The 23819-nt window shown below is 36.9% G+C and overlaps 1 protein-coding gene across 8 annotated transcripts in view; it reads right to left on the reverse strand.

Annotated features, from left to right (window-relative positions):
• Nucleotides 1–523: 523 nt before the first annotated feature.
• The window catches only part of LOC118263404 (epithelial discoidin domain-containing receptor 1), a 174041-nt gene continuing 150745 nt past the window's right edge, over nt 524–23819 (reverse strand). For 2 of the 8 annotated variants that reach the window (XM_050704447.1, XM_050704441.1), the window contains 2 exons: nt 15960–23739; nt 524–1947 (listed from right to left, as the gene is read on the reverse strand). In XM_050704447.1, coding sequence (XP_050560404.1) covers nt 23536–23739 — 204 coding nt within the window. In that variant the 3' untranslated portion in view covers nt 524–1947; nt 15960–23535. Of the gene's footprint in view, nt 1948–8745; nt 9713–9933; nt 10039–10451; nt 10594–11446; nt 11540–11624; nt 11784–11925; nt 12045–15959; nt 23740–23819 lie in introns of those variants that run through there. The other 6 variants (XM_050704445.1, XM_050704446.1, XM_035575361.2 and 3 more) reach the window with 6 other exon arrangements.

Below are 23819 nucleotides of genomic sequence, written 5' to 3' on the forward strand. Positions count from 1 at the left end.
TATAGTTTTTTTTTGTTATTATATTTTTGTTATTTTTTTAACGAAATATAGACAAAGCAATACCAGCAAATAGAAGCTATTACAATAGATACTTCAAATTCTTATTAGCCTTATTTTTCGAGATATCATATTTTTTTTTTTTAAGTGAGTGTTTGGCAAAATGTCACTGAATGTGTATAATATACATAATACATTATAATCCAAATTCATCGAATCGTGTTTGAATCTCTGGTAAATATTGACATTGGTTCTAATACATATATGGGATATTTTTACTTCAGAATAGGTTATGTGGATGTTACAGTGTTGAGTGTAATTGGTTGGTTGAATACTGAACATATAAGCCGCAACGTTGAAAATGATGACCAACCCTAGTAGAGTAACAACTTCAACAGTTTTTTGTTGTTAGTCAATGGCTTAAGTAAGTTTTAATCCCAAGGACATCTGGATGACTTGGAACTTGATTAGAAGAAAATTTGCCTTAATTTTGTTTCTTTTTGGTTATGTTATAAATAGATTCTGATGCTGGTATTACTGAGATAACTAACGTAACAACTTTCAACAAAATTTAACTATCTAGCGTTTTGACGCAACATAATACTGGTCTAGGGATAATATGTCACTGTTCCAAGACTTTTATCCAACAGCACTGTCTATTTTGGTAAATTGGGGATTTTCAAATTGGTTTGTCATCGGATTTTAACACGTAGGTATAAGTAGATATAGTTTATTTTTCAATTGGATATTCGGTAAGTTTTTTGGACTCATCCATTTATTGTATTTGGAAATGTTTTAGTATCTCGTTATTACAGTGTCTGGGGATTTCAGTAAAGAACTTTGAACTGTTGACATATTATCCCCACGAGCAGTCCAGGGACAAAGCTGTGACTGGTTTTTAGAATTTTCGAATCTATGAATTTTATTTCCAAAGCATTAATAAGCGGTGCAGTTTTCTTGCAATGATATCAATATAATTTGTAATAAATGTTGTTCTGTACTGGGCTATAGTAATATCAACGATTGTTTGATTGCAATAATTGTTTCTTGTTCCCAGACTTCTCTAAAGTAAGAGCGAGCGATGATTTGATGACGTAAATCGTAAAATATTCGCGTTCTACTCTTGTTTCGTAGTTATGTTGCGCCTATTTACTACTTAGACCTAACTTATACTACTTATCCTACTTACTCTACTTATGCATAATTATTCTATCTTATACTTAGACCTACTCATCGGAACCGGGGCGCTACAAGTTGTTGATTTAGTTTAGAGGCTCGACGTTCTAGGCAGATGGTCCTGCAGGTGGTGTTCCACCCTCCGCTGCGACATCATCGGACCCTTGTACAGTTATAACTTATAAGAGTGTCACTTGGGTCTGAATCGAGGCTTTTATCGCTCTCGTGTACCGCCGCCCTTGACGAGTCGTAAACGCGTCGGCTCTAATGGAGGAGTGGCTCATACATGACAACATACGAGCAACACGCGTGCGGCAGTCCCGCGTACGCTGCGACGGCTGCGCCACTGGTTCGCCAGGGCTGCCACGTTGCGGCACGGCTCCGCGACGGCGACGGTAAACCAGAGCTGGGTGACCACAGCCCAGGCCGCAGCGGGCACAAGAACAGTCGCTACCTCTACAACTAAATTATTATCGGAGCATAAACAAACAGTTCAGCGCTCCGCTGCCAGTATCCAGCTCCGATGTTACTACGACTTATGGTGGACGCACCTACTTTCACTACTATGCTATGCTAGCTATTACTAATATTGCAACTTTCTAGCTTTCCTACAACACAGTAAATAATACTTTGGTACGATTTATTTAGCGTATTTACATATAAAAATGTTTCGGTAAATTGCAGCCCCCTTCAACAAAACATAATGTCTACCTAGCAATGTACTAACACCACCACAAAACAAATACCAGGTGAATCACATATCTCTAGTATAACCTAATTAATAGCTATTCAGGTACGGGAAGTTTTAGCTGCCATCACATATGGCAACACTGGAGACTTGTACTAACACATACCACTGACTCATATCAATATTTTTTCATCTAAATGTATAAAAACAACATTAATTCTGCTGGCAATATTTTGTTTAAAATAAATAAATAAGTTGTTAATTTAATTTTGTTTCTTTATAATCAGATTTTTAAATGTAAATAGATATATTTTTATAAATAAATACCTAATCTCATATATATATAAATATATATTATATTATATTCCTCTTACGTTCGTGGTATATACTGCCAAGTCTTCCTAGGTCGCCATATACCTTATTGAACTACTTAAAATCTAAAAATTTTGTTTCTCATTCATATCATCCATTCACACATTATTCTAATCAAGGGAAGTTTGGGAGTGATCTCAACCGTGATTAATAACTAACTATAGCTAAACTACATATTTACAAATTTCTTTACGATTAAGTTTTTATTGCTTGATAGAATTCAAGTAATAAAATACCTAACCCGTCTCTATTAATCCTAAGTATAAATATATATATTTATTATAAGATTTTCAAGCATACACACATTCACCCATATATCTTTCAACCGTATCCTAACATTCGTTGTTTCGTTCCAAAAAAAAAAAAAAAATCCTTACATAATGTATATTATATTATAATAATATTATAACTTATCCCATAGTGCATACAATCAGATTTAATATACGACATTTTTTAACTTTTACACTTAATTAATTATTTTAATACATTTCGCCTTTATTTCTGTATATTGGCCCATACATCAAATCTTTCATACGTCGCGCACAACCAGTAAGTAAACCTATCATATATAACTACAATTATTTATCCGTTATCACTAACCTATATGATTATTACCTAAACTCATTTACACATTTAGCCCGAAACTCTTTCCCTACCACTACTTAAAACTAATTACGACCTAATTATTCTAAAAATGTTAACAGTAATCATGTTAAATATAAATACGTGCATTTCCTAATTTCCAGGCTCTCATACGTCACGCATACAATATTTTTTGACCTTATTTCCTTCCTCATTCGTCTTCTCTCTGCTGCGCCTATTCTACTCAGCTACTTCTTATCAGGTTCCTGCGGCAATTGGCACGCAAAGGGGTCCTGATCTACGGTTGTCGGATTATTGCTTGTTTTTACTAGAAGCTAGCATTACAGACTACGCTAATGGACTAATCCCTGTCGCAGATTCTTTCCTCAAGTCATTTATTCATCCTCTATCATACCACTTATATTAAATTATGCCTAAAGTGCCTACAACTAATCAACCATCACATTCACTCGGCGCTTCCACACCAACACTCTAACGTGTCTCCTGCGCTTTCGTATTTTTTATAAATACGTATAACCTACGACTTACTAACTATGAGGTATGAAGCGGTGTTACTCATTCGTTACATTCAAATCTTCACACTGGCATGCCTAGAGCGTAGAACATATCTTAGCTAGCGAGGATCTGAGCGAACCGATAAATGTTTAGTAGGTCTATGACTATCTACATATGTGATTCTATGTTGGTAATGATGAATTTGCGCATAGTCACTTTGTTGTGTTGGTTGGTGACTATAGATAACTAGACTATATGGTGTTGCTGCGCCCAACACCGGCCTCTCTGGGTAGTCTAGCTTGGGGTTAAGATCATAAAACCCCGAAATCCCTGAGTCGCCTCTTACGACCTCCTAGGATGACATGGAGTGGCCCAATTCTCCTCTGCCGGGAACCACACGGCTATTTGCCGTAGGGTAGTATAACCGGTAGTTGGATGTAGATGGCTTGGAATCGTGTGTTGTGGCGCTCTATGAAAGAGGGTTACATCCATCAGGGGACCTTTAAAAGCTGATGCTGATGATGTTTCGCTGAATATAGTTGGTGTATATCAGCAATGTAAACTGAGTCGCGTATTCACTCGCTAGTTGACGGTCTGTCCTACGCTTAACTCATACGTTCTCCATCATTTATAAATTCACTTAAATTATATTGCTGTTTCTATAACTAAATGGTGAGATTATTAAACGCACGTACGTATATCCAATCTGATTAGTTAACCTAAAAACTAATCTGTTAACTATTTGTATTTTAAATAACTAATGAGACTGCAGCGCGTGGCAAATATTATGATGTTTACGGTGGGTTACACTTGGGTTATTGCTTCTTGATACTTAAACTTACTTATTTCTTACAAAAATGCATGGCATAACTCAACATCAATTCTGCTCTTTAAAGTGTTATAAGTTTAATGGGCAGAAGTCATGGCAGGCAATCATCCATCTGTCTTCCATACAACTTTCGTTCATCATCTCTATTCTACTCACTACTTTGTCAGGATGCTCTGAGTTGTATATTTTGTATTACATAATTCAGAGTTTCCTAACACAACTAATTAGGCCGTATATTAAATCTGATTGAATTATTTCACTATCATTATATACAAAGGTCTCTAACAGCTAACTTACTTTTATGAATTATCCTAAGTATCCTAAGAAAATTAAAGGAACCATGACACTCACATACTCATTCATAGCATGGCACTATAGAGTGCCATCATTCGTACATCGCTTTTCAGACGAAACAAAAACATAATTCTTATATCTACCACCATTTTATCTACATACATTGAGCCCAGATTTTCATTCTTTTTTTTCAATCCTTTGCTTTACCTTATCTATACCTATCTTAGTCTATTTATCCTAAAAACGTAAATATAAATGCATTTACACTACCGTTAGTATAAGTTTTCTTTACGTTTATAACAATCAACCAATGAGAGCGCCGTACGCTCGGTCATTTCGATCACTTTAAACGTAAAGGAAACTTATACTAAGGGTACAATACAGTCGTACATGGCATGACATATTACAATGTCAGCCATCCGCCACTCATGTCAATCATACAACCTTTCGTACCAAAAATAAACATATAACTACACACTACTATAAACCACATTGAGTTCGTTATCATTATTATTACATACTTAATTAATATAAAAAAGTTATATCTATATATACAAATTTTATGTCCCTTTCTTTCATCATCTCTTTTACTCATCAACTGTCATTCGTTGCCTTACATTCAATCTCCATTTTATCAAAATAGTAGCTCGTATCGTTTTCCTTATTCTACTTATTAGTACTTATAACTTTTACCCTTTTACCCACCGTATCAGACTTGTATTGCAGTCTCCTAAAATTACGTTTAAACCTAACTTACAATCCTACTGTGATTCACTGGTCGTCATGTTTTTGGACGAAGAAGATGTTATTTCGTCCACTCTAAAAGATATGTTTCTTTTAGAGTATTTTTGCGTAGCCATGTGTAAGTCTATTGTCCACTTGTTTAGTAAAAAGATACCAAACATTTTTTTCTGACTCTTTAAAGAATATAATTAATACTTAGCTATAATATATTTGGCTATTTTCATGTGAACTTCGAAATTTCAAGTTACTTACGTTTAATAATAACAGGTCTAGATAGAATAAATTTAATTTACCTATGTATATGTAGGTGTATATAGGTATGAACCTATTTAGTTATTTTCATGCCAATTTTCATTAGAAAACCGGAGTTATTCATAAAATACACATGGCACGCGCAAGTCGTATCCGTATGGCGTTTGATCTTTCATAAAATATTTTAAGTCAATATATTTTTATAAAACGCCATGAGATTAATAAAGTCATAATCCGTGTGTCGGCATAGCATACTGATCTTCGTATTCGAATTTTTGTAACAGTACGAAGTTCGTACGTATTCGTAATATGAACGAATATCGCTTGAAAGTTGGTATTCCCGTTCGTACGTACCGTATACCGTATACCTTAGTCATTGCCAATTGTGGTGGTAATCAGTACATCACTATCCTTACCCTAGACCTTAACCTACAGTGAGGAGACACTCATCGGGCTACGACTCACTGAAATAATACAGCTACGAGAAACTTACATCTACAGAGCGTTTGCAATGTACCGAACATACCAACGTATTAGATCTCGTGTTGGATTTCAAAAAAATATATATAATATATTATGTTTCTCTCTTACAACTATCATAGATCTGGGTATTGCTCGTCTATGAACGCACGCGTTTGAAAAAATCATAGTTCATCGAAATTAAATACGAAAATTATAATAACAAAGCCTTTCAATTATTCTTAAAAACGAATTTCCTATTGTTTACGGTAATACATTAGGGGATCAGTATCGAAATGGTTAATGGTGTTAATGAATGAGTCGAAGAAGATATGGAAACATGTCAAGGAAGTGCTCAGAGAAGACAGTTTGTGTCATGGTGTGAGGCATATAGCAGAGTACATAGAGATAAATGCATTACATAGTTACTTAGATACCAAATCAGTTAAACCCAATGAAAGACAACCCATTCATTAACACGCACCGATAATGTTTTTTTTAGATTAAATTGGGCAAGCTAAACAATATTATCGCAAACTGCTTCAAAATAAAAATACAAGACTCTAACTACTTACATACTAATTAATCCTACCAAATCATACCTAATACCAAAGAAACTAAAGACTGGGTAAAATCAAAGGTTACGGAAATAATAAGAGAGTGCTTCAATGTACTAGTTACATTAAACACGGTGTTCCTAACTAACTTAACTAATGTGGCAACACTAACTAGTATTTATCCTAATTATAGACTAGCTAAAATCTACCTCCTACGAAGGCAGATCCGTCTTCAACACTGATCCCTATAAAATTATACTTTCTATACCTCTCTGTCTCGACACTAGCTCATATCAAGGGAATAAGAAGACACATATAACTTAATAGTTAATTGAAGAACAGCAAGCACCCCTTTTCATCGAAGTATGTAAACACATTAGGTTTATGTAAACTAACCCTCTTGCAGGATGTCAGCAGAATGGGCACCTTCAAGGTATCGCGGAGCGGGGGGCGACGGGGTGTTAAACTAGTGCAAACTAGACGATAACACCTTCCTAAAACGGTTCGCAAGTATTCATTACTATGTGGTACTATAACATGATGGTAGTTAGAAGACATACAGCGCGGCGCAGCTCTGATTAGTGACCTAGATGATATTACCAAGTGGGTGTTTAAGTATTTGAAAAGTTCCGCACCGAAAGACCAAACTTAGCCTACACTATGTGGTATGTTGCAATGTCTTTATTTAAGTCTAGTCGCAATGTAGCCAGTTTTATATTTTTTTTTACAAAACCTACCTAACTGTACCTATAGCAACTATTTATTTGCTGCCAAAGCCCGCGAGATGTTGCGGCTCAGCTTTGACAGCGATTCGGTATGTTTTACTACCAGGACTAAAACGCCTTTTCTATGCAAAAAATGTTATATTTATTCACAACCCAAGGAGTTTCTTAATACAATCTAAGTTCGAAAACCAATCAGTTTTTCTGGGTGTTTATTTTACCTACTAGAGCTCTATGGTACGGAACTTTTGAGAAATTTTTATGTTTTAATTTGGTAGTTATCAGGCAAGTAGCCTTGTTCCAAAATAGCTGACGGATTGTCCGTTTATAGATGAAACGCATCAAATGGCCAATAGACTGAAATAGGCAACTGCTTGGCAAGGAGGAGTGAGTGATTTATTACTACATGATGGTTCGAGCGTGCTACGCCGCGCCGTATGCACAAACTTTTTGCTTCGAATCAGTTTTAGGAATTGAAATCGTGAATGGAATTTTCCGATGTGAGTAATAATTTAGTTATGTGGCCTAATCCTTTAAACCGTGTTACGATACTTTATTAGTGTGTAGTGCTTAATTAAGTATTTATAATACACATCTATCGATAATAATGCAAAGAGAAATAGGTACTGCTGTCGATGAATTTGGGGCGAAGTGAAGGGGTATTACTAGTTCTTACATAGATAGGGTAAATGCATGTTAAACGGTTGCGTTATTCACTGTGACATTGAAACATCTTTTGTTTATGACTATGAGATGTAATCATGGGAGCACATGGCAAGACCTGATACTAGAATAATTTTAGTAATTCGGCATTTGTAAACCTTGTGACCTAAGATCACATGCCGCATCCGAAAATATTGAGTTTAAAGCAATAATAGAAAAATCTCCGTTCAATTTTATTGGCCTTTTTCCGGCCGAAACACGACCGTGCTCACGTTACTAAAATACATATTATCTCACTCTCTCTCTCTCTAAAATTCGCTTTGTTACATCGATATTTACGGAGGCAGGTGTGATTCCAACCTATATCATGTGCCAGTTACCAAGAAAACAAGAAGCACAGGGGGCGAATATTGCCCTGGAGGTTAATCACCTCCGAAGTATACAACCTTAACATTTAAAACAGATTAAAAAAATAGGAGTTAGATTTTGGATATACTATAGAACAGAGGCTGTCTGCGCGCCACGTTCTTAGCAACCCACTAGAGAATCATTTTGCACCCGGGTGATTATATGGACCGGGCACAAGTTATATATGTGATTCCTAATTGAGTATACTCAACTTCAACGCGCAGTCAGCTTCTGATCCAGAAGACCTCTACCTCAATACGCGAAACAGCAACAACCCGCGAATTCCAACTCTTAGACTGACAAGTGCTGGTAATAAGTAAATACATTACAGTGCTTCGATTAAAATACAAGTGTTTTCGCATATTGACGTAGTGACCTGAAGTTTAGGGATTTGCCGTAGAGGCGGTGATAGTGGAAGATCATGGGAGCGCTAGGCGAAGGGCGCTGGGTACAGCGTGAAAAATTACGCAGTGACGACGCCCTACCAACATTACTATGCGAGGATACCTTAATTAAATCGTAGTGATTAACATCTTGTTTGCCGGTATATGAGTTACAATAGAAAAGACTCGCGAAGATCTATCGGCGTTCCGGCATACCGTGGATTAAATGACTGGCATGAAAGCAAACAATAATATTGGTAGTCACCTCGGTACCTTCGCTACAAATAAATTTCTGTTTCGCGTTGCAATACTCAAAGATTCGCTAGTATCCTAAACGCAGAATGGGATTACATAAAGATGTTCGTTCCTACCTTAAGCGCCAATCAGAAATCTATTCCTAGTTGTAAAACAACGATGACCAATATATAACATAGGTGCTATCGCTGTTTTTGAGATCTTTGAATATATAAGTCCCATTACGGGTATCGCTATATCCGCCTACTCATGACCCGGTCACCTAAATGGCCGTGCCACAAATACACGAAAAATTGCAAAGCGGTACGGCACTTAGCACGTACAATCTTAGAGTCTAATAAAATGCCTTAATTTTAATACTGTTTTAGATAATACTGCCGTTTACATAGTATAATATTTGCAGTCTGTGAAATATTAATACAGGAATGACGATTAAAAGCTGTGGATATGCTACGTGTCCTTAACCTATTAACATGTATTATTATATTGAAATTTACGAAGCTCGGGTAAATATTTATGCAATAAATCTTAGAGCAATGCAATCGTACATCAAATAAATATCAATCGAGTATCGAGCCAACCTGCTTCATTTTGCGAAGAATCGTTGGTGTTTAGCGGTTGTTGGGGGGCTTGTAGCCGTGGGTCATTCGTTCGAGGAATCGGTGTAAGTCGTGGAAGCGGGGGCGCTGCATGGGCTCGCGGCGCCAGCACTCGTGCATCAGGTCGTAGAGCTCGCGGCGGCAGCGCGGGGGCGGCGCGGCAGGCACGCGGGCGCCGCGTCCGCCGCAACGCCACTCGCTGGCATTAGCGACCACCTGTTCACAAGGGACACCTTCCTCAATCAAAACGACCTTCTGATGTGATTCTCTAATAAATTAATCCTTACTAAATAAACTAGAAATTGTATAATTTAGACAAGACCACTTAGTTATTAGTTTAGATAAGGATTCCACTTTCTATTACCCCGCACAAGTTTCTGAACTATTTTCCTAACAAAAAAAGTTAAGGAAACTAAACGAAGAAACTGTTATCTTACCTGGTCGTCGTTCATTTCTTCAAATGGTTTAGCCGAGCAGTATGTCAGGACTTCCCAAACGGTTACTCCGAACGACCAAACGTCGCTAGCTGGCGAGCACATGCCCTGATGAGGAAAAACAAAATGATCAAAATTAATTCAAAAATCTACTTTATTGTTTTGACACAATATCGAAAATCTGATGTGAAAATTTTAAATTTTATTTTCTTAGAAATATTGCCCCACATAGTATTTCCTCCTGTGTCATGGGTGTGTCTATAAACATACACATGACACCCAGACCCAAAACGACAATCTGTGGATCACACAAACAATTGTTCCGTGCGGGAATCGAACCCGCGACACGTTACACGACAGCCACTTGTACAGCCACCGCTCCAAATGTGTAGTCGTTTGGCCAGATGGCTGCTGTACAATCGACTAATAACATAACTTAACTAGTCCAAAAAGTAACTGTAGATACTCGTAGTTTGTTTCATAATGTTAGTGCTAGAAAATAATAGAATGGAATAAATTACCATCAGCAAGCTTTCCCAGGCCATCCAGCGAAGCGGTATACGGGACCCGTCAGCCATAACGTGGTAGTCGGTCACGAACTCTTCACAAAACATAGCGTAGTCCGATACTTTTACATGGAGATCTTCGGTCACGGTCACATTACTGTAGAAATACAAATTGTTAAATATTTATGCCTATCTCTATCTATTTATTTAGACTAAATAATCTGCTCACTCAAATAATGTCTCAAGTCAAATTTATATCAATGTAAATGTTAATCAATATGGTTTTAGTTTCTACCACGTACCCAGGTACGTTTAGTAGAAAATGCTAAGATTTATATTTGACAAATCAACGATATCTATAAAGAAGTCGGTTAAAAAATGGGTAAAGTACCTAAAATATTGTTCTTAAAACAATCTCACTAAAATGATTTGAAATGCCAGTTCTTAACAATTGAGAATAAGTGCAGTAGTTCCAGATTATGAGCTAACAACGGTTATAGATTGAATAAATTTTGTATTTTTCATCTTCCCACTACATTCGGTTTGATACCAGAATCCGCATTGCGGGCGAGCCTTACTCCTGATATTTTGTAAAAGAAGCAAACGAGGGGGTCCTTTTTATTGTATTATTATTATCAACTGGAACTGACTTTGTATACCACCAAAAATATGATTTACAATTTTAAATGGGATTTTTTAATTTTGTATTCACAATAGTCCTGTATAACGATGTAAAGTATGGTATTATAGTATTATACACTTAGATCCTACCGCACAACACGAACTTACATAAAATTTTTCTCCTAAAACTTTATTCTTTGTGTTTTCTACCTAAATGAATACGTACAATTTATCAAAAATATGAATCATGGCCTTCTAAAAACCTAAATTATTTGCTATAATAACATTTTTCTACATTTAACGTGAAAATAGATAGTACCTACGAATGTTAAAGCAAAATCGTTTGGGGTATTAAAGTGTGAATTTAAAAAAATATAAATTGTACTCACCGAGCTGCTAAATCGCGATGGACTAGTTCGAAGGATTCTAGGTATTTCATGCCGGCGGCAATTTGGCAACACACGTGTATGAGGCTGGAGTAACTGCAAGAACACAAGTATGTTAAGTATCGAAGCGCGACGTTGTGAAAAGGTGCTTATGTTACTTAAATTTTAAATTGAAACTCACCTCAACTTCCGTTCGGATCTCAAAATCGTAGGGAGGGGAGCGGCATCTCCGCGATCTAGGGCTGCGCATGGTGGTTCGAGCAAACTCAAGCCGAGCACCCTGGCTAGCTGTGGGTGCTTCAAACCTGCACCCCATGTAGCCTCGCGAGCAAATGCCGCTCTATAACAAAATCATTCATTTAGTGCTGCTTATTGGTGTTGTCCTGAGAGTCTATACAGATCATATTGTAAAGGTTCGAATGGTTCGTGATTATAGTAATTATTATTTCCTACACCAGTAAAAGAGCTGCGCGACTACTTACTTCACTTCGCTATGGCAGCCGCGCCACAACGTCTTCACAACAACGAGGCGGCGGCGTCCGCCAGTCGGTGACTCCTCGTCGGACAATTCTTCGATGCCATCGGTCTCGCATATCTGGAGCTGTGGACAAAACTGACTCGTCAATAATTGACACACATTTCCAGTCAATTACATGGCCGAACTTTTCATTTTTATTCTATAGCGGGTAGTAACTGCCAAGGAAATAGTTCTTAAGCACGTAATATAGTGAGGGAGCGAGGAGAATTTCCTGTATATTTCACAAAAGCCTACTTTGGCCCAGTTTCTAAGTTTACCGAGCGTGGAAAATGGCTTGGCGCTTTGCGGATTTACAGGCCTAGAGAAGAACCCTACCTTCTCTTGTTTAGACTCCTAGTTACATTACCGTAGAGGTACGCTTGTTTGATTTCTAATATTTCGCCGCCAGAAAATAAACCTCTATTCGAAGATATATTTTTGAATGAATTTTCTTATTTGTAGAAAGCTAAATGGAATGAAAATTTTATATTTTAAGATGGTCAATGTTACTTTTCCTCAGTCACTTATTCAAACGCAGATGGCGACGGAGATAAAAGTGAAGTATTATTATGATTCTGATCACACACGTGTTCGAAGTGTGTTAGGACTTCAATGACTATGTCACCTTTTTAAAATATTTTCTAGGAGAACTCTTGCGCTATTTGATATACAATATATGATATGAAATAGCCAGTAGCACTCAAGATAATTGGAAATGGCGGTCCGTAAGACTGTCACAAGTGAAATTCAATATGTTTCAATTAAAGTTACGTGGCCAATAACAAAAACCTTGCAGTGAAAGAGTTGCTTCCCTTTTCAGACAACAAATCTCTGTAAATCCGGAAACTAATGGAATTAAAGTATTGTTTGTTCAGGTGGCTCGTGCGAGGGCGCCGGTAAATAGCCCAGCCTTAGAACCAGGCTGGCGCGGTCAGCCTGTTAGCCTCTAATCAAAACTTAACACAATTTCAAAACAAAATTACACTGAATGTGTGTATAAGTTCTTGAAACGAACATAAATATTTTCTTTTATATTACATTCGAGAGCTTTAAATGTTTTATTGAAAGAATAATAATGGAATCTTCCGTAGAAGCCCCACTATTATCATGGGTAACAAGCCGATGCGGCATTCTTCCCCTAAATTTTGCGGTGAATTATGTTTACATTAGGTCAAGTATTATTGTCCTTGAGAATTGAGGGTACGAGAGAAAAAAGCCTAATCTGCTCCCTCGCCGAGAGGGGCGAAAACTAATGTGATTTCGTAATTTACGAAGTACCTTCCGCGCGCTGTGTAAAGTATAAAATTGATAATAATATTTGTTTAGCTAATAGATTATAAACATTGTAAACTAAATAAAATGTGTGGGTTATTGATTGAGCGTTGACCAACCTGTTCTGTTTGCTGTAAGTGAATATAAGTAACTCCGTTATATTATATAGTATATAAGTAATTACGTTATAATAAGCAACGAGGACTCGTCCATCATTTAAAATTCCTACATTTTATAATGAATTATATGCAAATGAAACTCCATTTGAATAAATTAAAGCTTGTTATGTACACAGTAATTATTTTTTAATATCGCTCCGTGAACAAAGAGACTAAGTGCTCTGTCTACCCTTTTATTTTTTTTTGTCGTTCGTTCCATTACCAGCACCAGATTCGATTTGGATTTTTTGTAGGTTTCAAACCTTCAATGAGAATGAAATTTTATTTTCAAACTCGTGTTAAAATTAATTTGTTAGTTGAAGAAGTTTTGCCGTTTACACAGCGCACTTCGCTGGGCAATTTAAAATTTAATTTGAGTAGCGGTACCGCACACATTGACTGGGTACGTCGTTAATATAATAAAAATATGAAAAATAAACGCCCCAAGCTATTAAACCGTGTTGTTGGCGGGTGGTGAGACCGCCGCCGCCCGTCGGGGGGGACTGAGCCAGATTGCATTTTCTTGCTACGGTCAGTAATCAATTTTTATGGGCATTTTTGTAGACCAACACTCTGCGACTCCCACTCTGTGCGAGTGTTACTCGATTGAGTGGCTGCTTGGACATGTGGCACTATGTCACCTCTTTAAAGTCTCTTTAAAATATAAATTCGGATTCGATTCACGCACGGAACAACTCTTTGTGTGATCCGCAAATCGTTGCGCATATGGGTGCGATCTGTACCTATGTGAATTTGTATGCACCCAGGAAACAGGAGAAATTCTGAGTATGCAACAAAGTTTAAAAAAGGTAGTATAATAATATAGAGTATCTATATTAATAAACATCCTAACGATCATTGGATAACATTCAATTTAGAATGCAAATTAATATTCGAAATCGTTCAACTTTAGGAAAGGTAATTTGGTTTAACCGAAATCTCTGTGTACCCTAACATCAGCAGAAAATAATATCATGTAATATTTATAATGGAGAGCCGGCCACAGTTGGGGGCTAATCTTTACATTGTATTCAGATTAATCATAAATTTTCAATCAAGCGATACGCCTCCCTTATTTGAAGCGGTACTTAAGTAAAATGGAAAAACTTAAGTCGGTTTCTAGGTACCTAAGCATTAAGGTTCGAGCTGCAGTGTGTGTGTGTATTGTGTTAGGTATTCACCCATCATCGAACATAGCTTAAGTGATTAGTGCCGACGGCTAATCACTGAAGACAGACACATTCGAGCTTGAGACAGTATGGCCTTTAGATAACTACGTATGCTGGTTAGCCCGATTTCACTGCACAATACGTATTGTTAGATGTTTGTAGCTACATAATATTATGATGCATTTCATACCTATTTAATCGAATCAGATTATTTAGAAGTACAAGTTACCACTTGGAGACAGGTACCAATTGATATTTCGTCTATATTTATACAGAAACAGATGTGTGTGATATTTGCCTTTACGTAATAGTATTGTTCTCATAAATATCGTGGCCAAAGCTACACGAAAATAGATAACAAGATATTAACAAATATACGATACAATACCAAAAATCAACGTCCATCTGCCGTAGAAATACAGAGTAAATAATAGCAATATCATTTCACACCCAGCGTACTTCATACGAGTAGTAATAATAATATTCCTATGGAAGGTAGGAAGGAAGAATGGAGAAGAGGGAATAATATAGAGAAGATAAAACGCGAGCAGACGAGCAGCTTCTTTGAAGATTTAACAAAGACTAATTAAAAGTAACAAAACACATATGGAGGCAGTTTAAACACAGTCGTAACGCGGAAAGGCCATATCTGAGAGTATGTGGCAAACTGGGGCCGTATACAGGTGGCCGCGGTTCACTAATTCACTCTGTTTGTTCGTTCTTAATGAAAATACAACAGGGGCACGCTCTTTTGTTGACTCAACATTCCAGCCGGCAGCGGTGTGTGATGCGCTTGTGTGCGCCGGCGCGGCTGTGTGGCCGCGTGTGAACACTGCGCCATCTCACACAGGATCCTAATTAGATCGGTGGCACTTCTAGTCACGCTACCGACGCATAGAATAACACCAACTATCGCATGGAAACCACCTCCACCTAACTCCGTCTTAACTTTGAAACGTTTATATCCCCGGTTCGTTGTATCAGCAACTCTATTATTCATGGGTAAACTACCAGACTTCCTAATTTGTTTTTGCTACAATTACCACTAGCCTGAATATTTAAGTTTCGCTGTCGTGTTTGCACGCAAGTGCGTGACCGGAGTTAGGATTCAATATTGACCTAGCAACTTCAGTAGTAGAAAGTAATGGGATTGGTTTTTTAAATATGTATACGCTTACTTTCACTACTATGCTATGCTAGCTATTACTAATATTGCAACTTTCTAGCTTTCCTACAACACAGTAAATAATACTTTGGTACGATTTATTGTATCAGTATTTACATGTTAAAAATGTTTCGGTAAATTGCAGCCCCCTTCAACAAAACATAATGTCTACCTAGCAATGTACTAACACCACCACAAAACAAATACCAGGTGAATCACCTATCTCTAGTATAACCTAAGTAATAGCTATTCAGGTACGGGAAGTTTTAGCTGCCATCACATATGGCAACACTGGAGACTTGTACTAACACATACCACTGACTCATATCAATACTTTTTCATCTAAATGTATAAAAACAACATTAATTCTGCTGGCAATATTTTGTTCAATTGTAAAAAGATTACACTGCGTTTAAAATAAATAAATTAGTTGTGTCTTTAATTTTAATCAGATTTTTAAATGTAAATAGATATTTTTTATAAATAAATACCTAATCTCATATAATTATATAAATATATATTATATTATACCCCTCTTACGTCTCGTGGTATATACTGCCAAGTCTTCCTAGGTCGCCATATACCTTATTGAACTACTTAAAATCTAAAATTTTGTTTCTCATTCATATCGTCCATTCACACATTATTCTAATCAAGGGAAGTTTGGGAGTGATCTCAACCGTGATTAATAACTAACTATAGCTAAACTGCTACATATTTACAATTTTCTTTACGATTAAGTTTTTATTGCTTGATAGAATTCAAGTAATAAAATACCTAACCCGTCTCTATTAATCCTAAGTATAAATATATATTTATTATAAGATTTTCAAGCATACACACATTCACCCATATCTCTTTCAACCGTATCCTAACATTCGTTGTTTCGTTCCATAAAAAAATTAATAATCCTTACATAATGTATATTATATTATAATAATATTATAACTTATCCCATAGTGCATACAATCAGATTTAATATACGACATTTTTTAACTTTTACACTTAATTAATTATTTTAATACATTTCGCCTTTATTTCTGTATATTGGCCCATACATCAAATCTTTCATACGTCGCGCACAACCAGTAAGTAAACCTATCATATATAACTACAATTATTTATCCGTTATCACTAACCTATATGATTATTACCTAAACTCATTTACACATTTAGCCCGAAACTCTTTCCCTACCACTACTTAAAACTAATTACGACCTAATTATTCTAAAAATGTTAACAGTAATCATGTTAAATATAAATACGTGCATTTCCTAATTTCCAGGCTCTCATACGTCACGCATACAATATTTTTTGACCTTATTTCCTTCCTCATTCGTCTTCTCTCTGCTGCGCCTATTCTACTCAGCTACTTCTTATCAGGTTCCTGCGGCAATTGGCACGCAAAGGGGTCCTGATCTACGGTTGTCGGATTATTGCTTGTTTTTACTAGAAGCTAGCATTACAGACTACGCTAATGGACTAATCCCTGTCGCAGATTCTTTCCTCAAGTCATTTATTCATCCTCTATCATACCACTTATATTAAATTATGCCTAAAGTGCCTACAACTAATCAACCATCACATTCACTCGGCGCTTCCACACCAACACTCTAACGTGTCTCCTGCGCTTTCGTATTTTTCTATAAATACGTATAACCTACGACTTACTAACTATGAGGTATGAAGCGGTGTTACTCATTCGTTACATTCAAATCTTCACACTGGCATGCCTAGAGCGTAGAACATATCTTAGCTAGCGAGGATCTGAGCGAACCGATAAATGTTTAGTAGGTCTATGACTATCTACATATGTGATTCTATGTTGGTAATGATGAATTTGCGCATAGTCACTTTGTTGTGTTGGTTGGTGACTATAGATAACTAGACTATATGGTGTTGCTGCGCCCAACACCGGCCTCTCTGGGTAGTCTAGCTTGGGGTTAAGATCATAAAACCCCGAAATCCCTGAGTCGCCTCTTACGACCTCCTAGGATGACATGGAGTGGCCCAATTCTCCTCTGCCGGGAACCACACGGCTATTTGCCGTAGGGTAGTATAACCGGTAGTTGGATGTAGATGGCTTGGAATCGTGTGTTGTGGCGCTCTATGAAAGAGGGTTACATCCATCAGGGGACCTTTAAAAGCTGATGCTGATGATGTTTCGCTGAATATAGTTGGTGTATATCAGCAATGTAAACTGAGTCGCGTATTCACTCGCTAGTTGACGGTCTGTCCTACGCTTAACTCATACGTTCTCCATCATTTATAAATTCACTTAAATTATATTGCTGTTTCTATAACTAAATGGTGAGATTATTAAACGCACGTACGTATATCCAATCTGATTAGTTAACCTAAAAACTAATCTGTTAACTATTTGTATTTTAAATAACTAATGAGACTGCAGCGCGTGGCAAATATTATGATGTTTACGGTGGGTTACACTTGGGTTATTGCTTCTTGATACTTAAACTTACTTATTTCTTACAAAAATGCATGGCATAACTCAACATCAATTCTGCTCTTTAAAGTGTTATAAGTTTAATGGGCAGAAGTCATGGCAGGCAATCATCCATCTGTCTTCCATACAACTTTCGTTCATCATCTCTATTCTACTCACTACTTTGTCAGGATGCTCTGAGTTGTATATTTTGTATTACATAATTCAGAGTTTCCTAACACAACTAATTAGGCCGTATATTAAATCTGATTGAATTATTTCACTATCATTATATACAAAGGTCTCTAACAGCTAACTTACTTTTATGAATTATCCTAAGTATCCTAAGAAAATTAAAGGAACCATGACACTCACATACTCATTCATAGCATGGCACTATAGAGTGCCATCATTCGTACATCGCTTTTCAGACGAAACAAAAACATAATTCTTATATCTACCACCATTTTATCTACATACATTGAGCCCAGATTTTCATTCTTTTTTTTCAATCCTTTGCTTTACCTTATCTATCTCTATCTTACCCTATTTATCCTAAAAACGTAAATATAAATGCATTTACACTACCGTTAGTATAAGTTTTCTTTACGTTTATAACAATCAACCAATGAGAGCGCCGTACGCTCGGTCATTTCGATCACTTTAAACGTAAAGGAAACTCGTATTAAGGGTACAATACAGTCGTACATGGCATGACATATTACAATGTCAGCCATCCGCCACTCATGTCAATCATACAACCTTTCGTACCAAAAATAAACATATAACTACACACTACTATAAACCACATTGAGTTCGTTATCATTATTATTACATACTTAATTAATATAAAAAAGTTATATCTATATATACAAATTTTATGTCCCTTTCTTTCATCATCTCTTTTACTCATCAACTGTCATTCGTTGCCTTACATTCAATCTCCATTTTATCAAAATAGTAGCTCGTATCGTTTTCCTTATTCTACTTATTAGTACTTATAACTTTTACCCACCGTATCAGACTTGTATTGCAGTCTCCTAAAATTACGTTTAAACCTAACTTATGATCCTACTGTGATTCACTGGTCGTCATGTTTTTGGACGAAGAAGATGTTATTTCGTCCACTCTAAAAGATATGTTTCTTTTAGAGTATTTTTGCGTAGCCATGTGTAAGTCTATTGTCCACTTGTTTAGTAAAAAGATACCAAACATTTTTTTCTGACTCTTTAAAGAATATAATTAATACTTAGCTATAATATATTTGGCTATTTTCATGTGAACTTCGAAATTTCAAGTTACTTACGTTTAATAATAACAGGTCTAGATAGAATAAATTTAATTTACCTATGTATATGTAGGTGTATATAGGTATGAACCTATTTAGTTATTTTCATGCCAATTTTCATTAGAAAACCGGAGTTATTCATAAAATACACATGGCACGCGCAAGTCGTATCCGTATGGCGTTTGATCTTTCATAAAATATTTTAAGTCAATATATTTTTATAAAACGCCATGAGATTAATAAAGTCATAATCCGTGTGTCGGCATAGCATACTGATCTTCGTATTCGAATTTTTGTAACAGTACGAAGTTCGTACGTATTCGTAATATGAACGAATATCGCTTGAAAGTTGGTATTCCCGTTCGTACGTACCGTATACCGTATACCTTAGTCATTGCCAATTGTGGTGGTAATCAGTACATCACTATCCTTACCCTAGACCTTAACCTACAGTGAGGAGACACTCATCGGGCTACGACTCACTGAAATAATACAGCTACGAGAAACTTACATCTACAGAGCGTTTGCAATGTACCGAACATACCAACGTATTAGATCTCGTGTTGGATTTCAAAAAAATATATAATATACTATGTTTCTCTCTTACAACTATCATAGATCTGGGTATTGCTCGTCTATGAACGCACGCGTTTGAAAAAATCATAGTTCATCGAAATTAAATACGAAAATTATAATAACAAAGCCTTTCAATTATTCTTAAAAACGAATTTCCTATTGTTTACGGTAATACATTAGGGGATCAGTATCGAAATGGTTAATGGTGTTAATGAATGAGTCGAAGAAGATATGGAAACATGTCAAGGAAGTGCTCAGAGAAGACAGTTTGTGTCATGGTGTGAGGCATATAGCAGAGTACATAGAGATAAATGCATTACATAGTTACTTAGATACCAAATCAGTTAAACCCAATGAAAGACAACCCATTCATTAACACGCACCGATAAGGTTTTTTTTTAGATTAAATTGGGCAAGCTAAACAATATTATCGCAAACTGCTTCAAAATAAAAATACAAGACTCTAACTACTTACATACTAATTAATCCTACCAAATCATACCTAATACCAAAGAAACTAAAGACTGGGTAAAATCAAAGGTTACGGAAATAATAAGAGAGTGCTTCAATGTACTAGTTACATTAAACACGGTGTTCCTAACTAACTTAACTAATGTGGCAACACTAACTAGTATTTATCCTAATTATAGACTAGCTAAAATCTACCTCCTACGAAGGCAGATCCGTCTTCAACACTGATCCCTATAAAATTATACTTTCTATACCTCTCTGTCTCGACACTAGCTCATATCAAGGGAATTACAAGAAGACACATATAACTTAATAGTTAATTGAAGAACAGCAAGCACCCCTTTTCATCGAAGTATGTAAACACATTAGGTTTATGTAAACTAACCCTCTTGCAGGATGTCAGCAGAATGGGCACCTTCAAGGTATCGCGGAGCGGGGGGCGACGGGGTGTTAAACTAGTGCAAACTAGACGATAACACCTTCCTAAAACGGTTCGCAAGTATTCATTACTATGTGGTACTATAACATGATGGTAGTTAGAAGACATACAGCGCGGCGCAGCTCTGATTAGTGACCTAGATGATATTACCAAGTGGGTGTTTAAGTATTTGAAAAGTTCCGCACCGAAAGACCAAACTTAGCCTACACTATGTGGTATGTTGCAATGTCTTTATTTAAGTCTAGTCGCAATGTAGCCAGTTTTATATTTTTTTTTACAAAACCTACCTAACTGTACCTATAGCAACTATTTATTTGCTGCCAAAGCCCGCGAGATGTTGCGGCTCAGCTTTGACAGCGATTCGGTATGTTTTACTACCAGGACTAAAACGCCTTTTCTATGCAAAAAATGTTATATTTATTCACAACCCAAGGAGTTTCTTAATACAATCTAAGTTCGAAAACCAATCAGTTTTTCTGGGTGTTTATTTTACCTACTAGAGCTCTATGGTACGGAACTTTTGAGAAATTTTTATGTTTTAATTTGGTAGTTATCAGGCAAGTAGCCTTGTTCCAAAATAGCTGACGGATTGTCCGTTTATAGATGAAACGCATCAAATGGCCAATAGACTGAAATAGGCAACTGCTTGGCAAGGAGGAGTGAGTGATTTATTACTACATGATGGTTCGAGCGTGCTACGCCGCGCCGTATGCACAAACTTTTTGCTTCGAATCAGTTTTAGGAATTGAAATCGTGAATGGAATTTTCCGATGTGAGTAATAATTTAGTTATGTGGCCTAATCCTTTAAACCGTGTTACGATACTTTATTAGTGTGTAGTGCTTAATTAAGTATTTATAATACACATCTATCGATAATAATGCAAAGAGAAATAGGTACTGCTGTCGATGAATTTGGGGCGAAGTGAAGGGGTATTACTAGTTCTTACATAGATAGGGTAAATGCATGTTAAACGGTTGCGTTATTCACTGTGACATTGAAACATCTTTTGTTTATGACTATGAGATGTAATCATGGGAGCACATGGCAAGACCTGATACTAGAATAATTTTAGTAATTCGGCATTTGTAAACCTTGTGACCTAAGATCACATGCCGCATCCGAAAATATTGAGTTTAAAGCAATAATAGAAAAATCTCCGTTCAATTTTATTGGCCTTTTTCCGGCCGAAACACGACCGTGCTCACGTTACTAAAATACATATTATCTCACTCTCTCTCTCTCTAAAATTCGCTTTGTTACATCGATATTTACGGAGGCAGGTGTGATTCCAACCTATATCATGTGCCAGTTACCAAGAAAACAAGAAGCACAGGGGGCGAATATTGCCCTGGAGGTTAATCACCTCCGAAGTATACAACCTTAACATTTAAAACAGATTAAAAAAATAGGAGTTAGATTTTGGATATACTATAGAACAGAGGCTGTCTGCGCGCCACGTTCTTAGCAACCCACTAGAGAATCATTTTGCACCCGGGTGATTATATGGACCGGGCACAAGTTATATATGTGATTCCTAATTGAGTATACTCAATTTCAACGCGCAGTCAGCTTCTGATCCAGAAGACCTCTACCTCAATACGCGAAACAGCAACAACCCGCGAATTCCAACTCTTAGACTGACAAGTGCTGGTAATAAGTAAATACATTACAGTGCTTCGATTAAAATACAAGTGTTTTCGCATATTGACGTAGTGACCTGAAGTTTAGGGATTTGCCGTAGAGGCGGTGATAGTGGAAGATCATGGGAGCGCTAGGCGAAGGGCGCTGGGTACAGCGTGAAAAATTACGCAGTGACGACGCCCCTACCAACATTACTATGCGAGGATACCTTAATTAAATCGTAGTGATTAACATCTTGTTTGCCGGTATATGAGTTACAATAGAAAAGACTCGCGAAGATCTATCGGCGTTCCGGCATACCGTGGATTAAATGACTGGCATGAAAGCAAACAATAATATTGGTAGTCACCTCGGTACCTTCGCTACAAATAAATTTCTGTTTCGCGTTGCAATACTCAAAGATTCGCTAGTATCCTAAACGCAGAATGGGATTACATAAAGATGTTCGTTCCTACCTTAAGCGCCAATCAGAAATCTATTCCTAGTTGTAAAACAACGATGACCAATATATAACATAGGTGCTATCGCTGTTTTTGAGATCTTTGAATATATAAGTCCCATTACGGGTATCGCTATATCCGCCTACTCATGACCCGGTCACCTAAATGGCCGTGCCACAAATACACGAAAAATTGCAAAGCGGTACGGCACTTAGCACGTACAATCTTAGAGTCTAATAAAATGCCTTAATTTTAATACTGTTTTAGATAATACTGCCGTTTACATAGTATAATATTTGCAGTCTGTGAAATATTAATACAGGAATGACGATTAAAAGCTGTGGATATGCTACGTGTCCTTAACCTATTAACATGTATTTATTATATTGAAATTTACGAAGCTCGGGTAAATATTTATGCAATAAATCTTAGAGCAATGCAATCGTACATCAAATAAATATCAATCGAGTATCGAGCCAACCTGCTTCATTTTGCGAAGAATCGTTGGTGTTTAGCGGTTGTTGGGGGGCTTGTAGCCGTGGGTCATTCGTTCGAGGAATCGGTGTAAGTCGTGGAAGCGGGGGCGCTGCATGGGCTCGCGGCGCCAGCACTCGTGCATCAGGTCGTAGAGCTCGCGGCGGCAGCGCGGGGGCGGCGCGGCAGGCACGCGGGCGCCACGACCGCCGCAACGCCACTCGCTGGCATTAGCGACCACCTGTTCACAAGGGACACCTTCCTCAATCAAAACGACCTTCTGATGTGATTCTCTAATAAATTAATCCTTACTAAATAAAC

This window comes from Spodoptera frugiperda, chromosome 25 (assembly GCF_023101765.2).
Source record: "Spodoptera frugiperda isolate SF20-4 chromosome 25, AGI-APGP_CSIRO_Sfru_2.0, whole genome shotgun sequence".
In the NCBI taxonomy this organism is placed as follows: Eukaryota; Metazoa; Arthropoda; class Insecta; order Lepidoptera; family Noctuidae; genus Spodoptera; species Spodoptera frugiperda.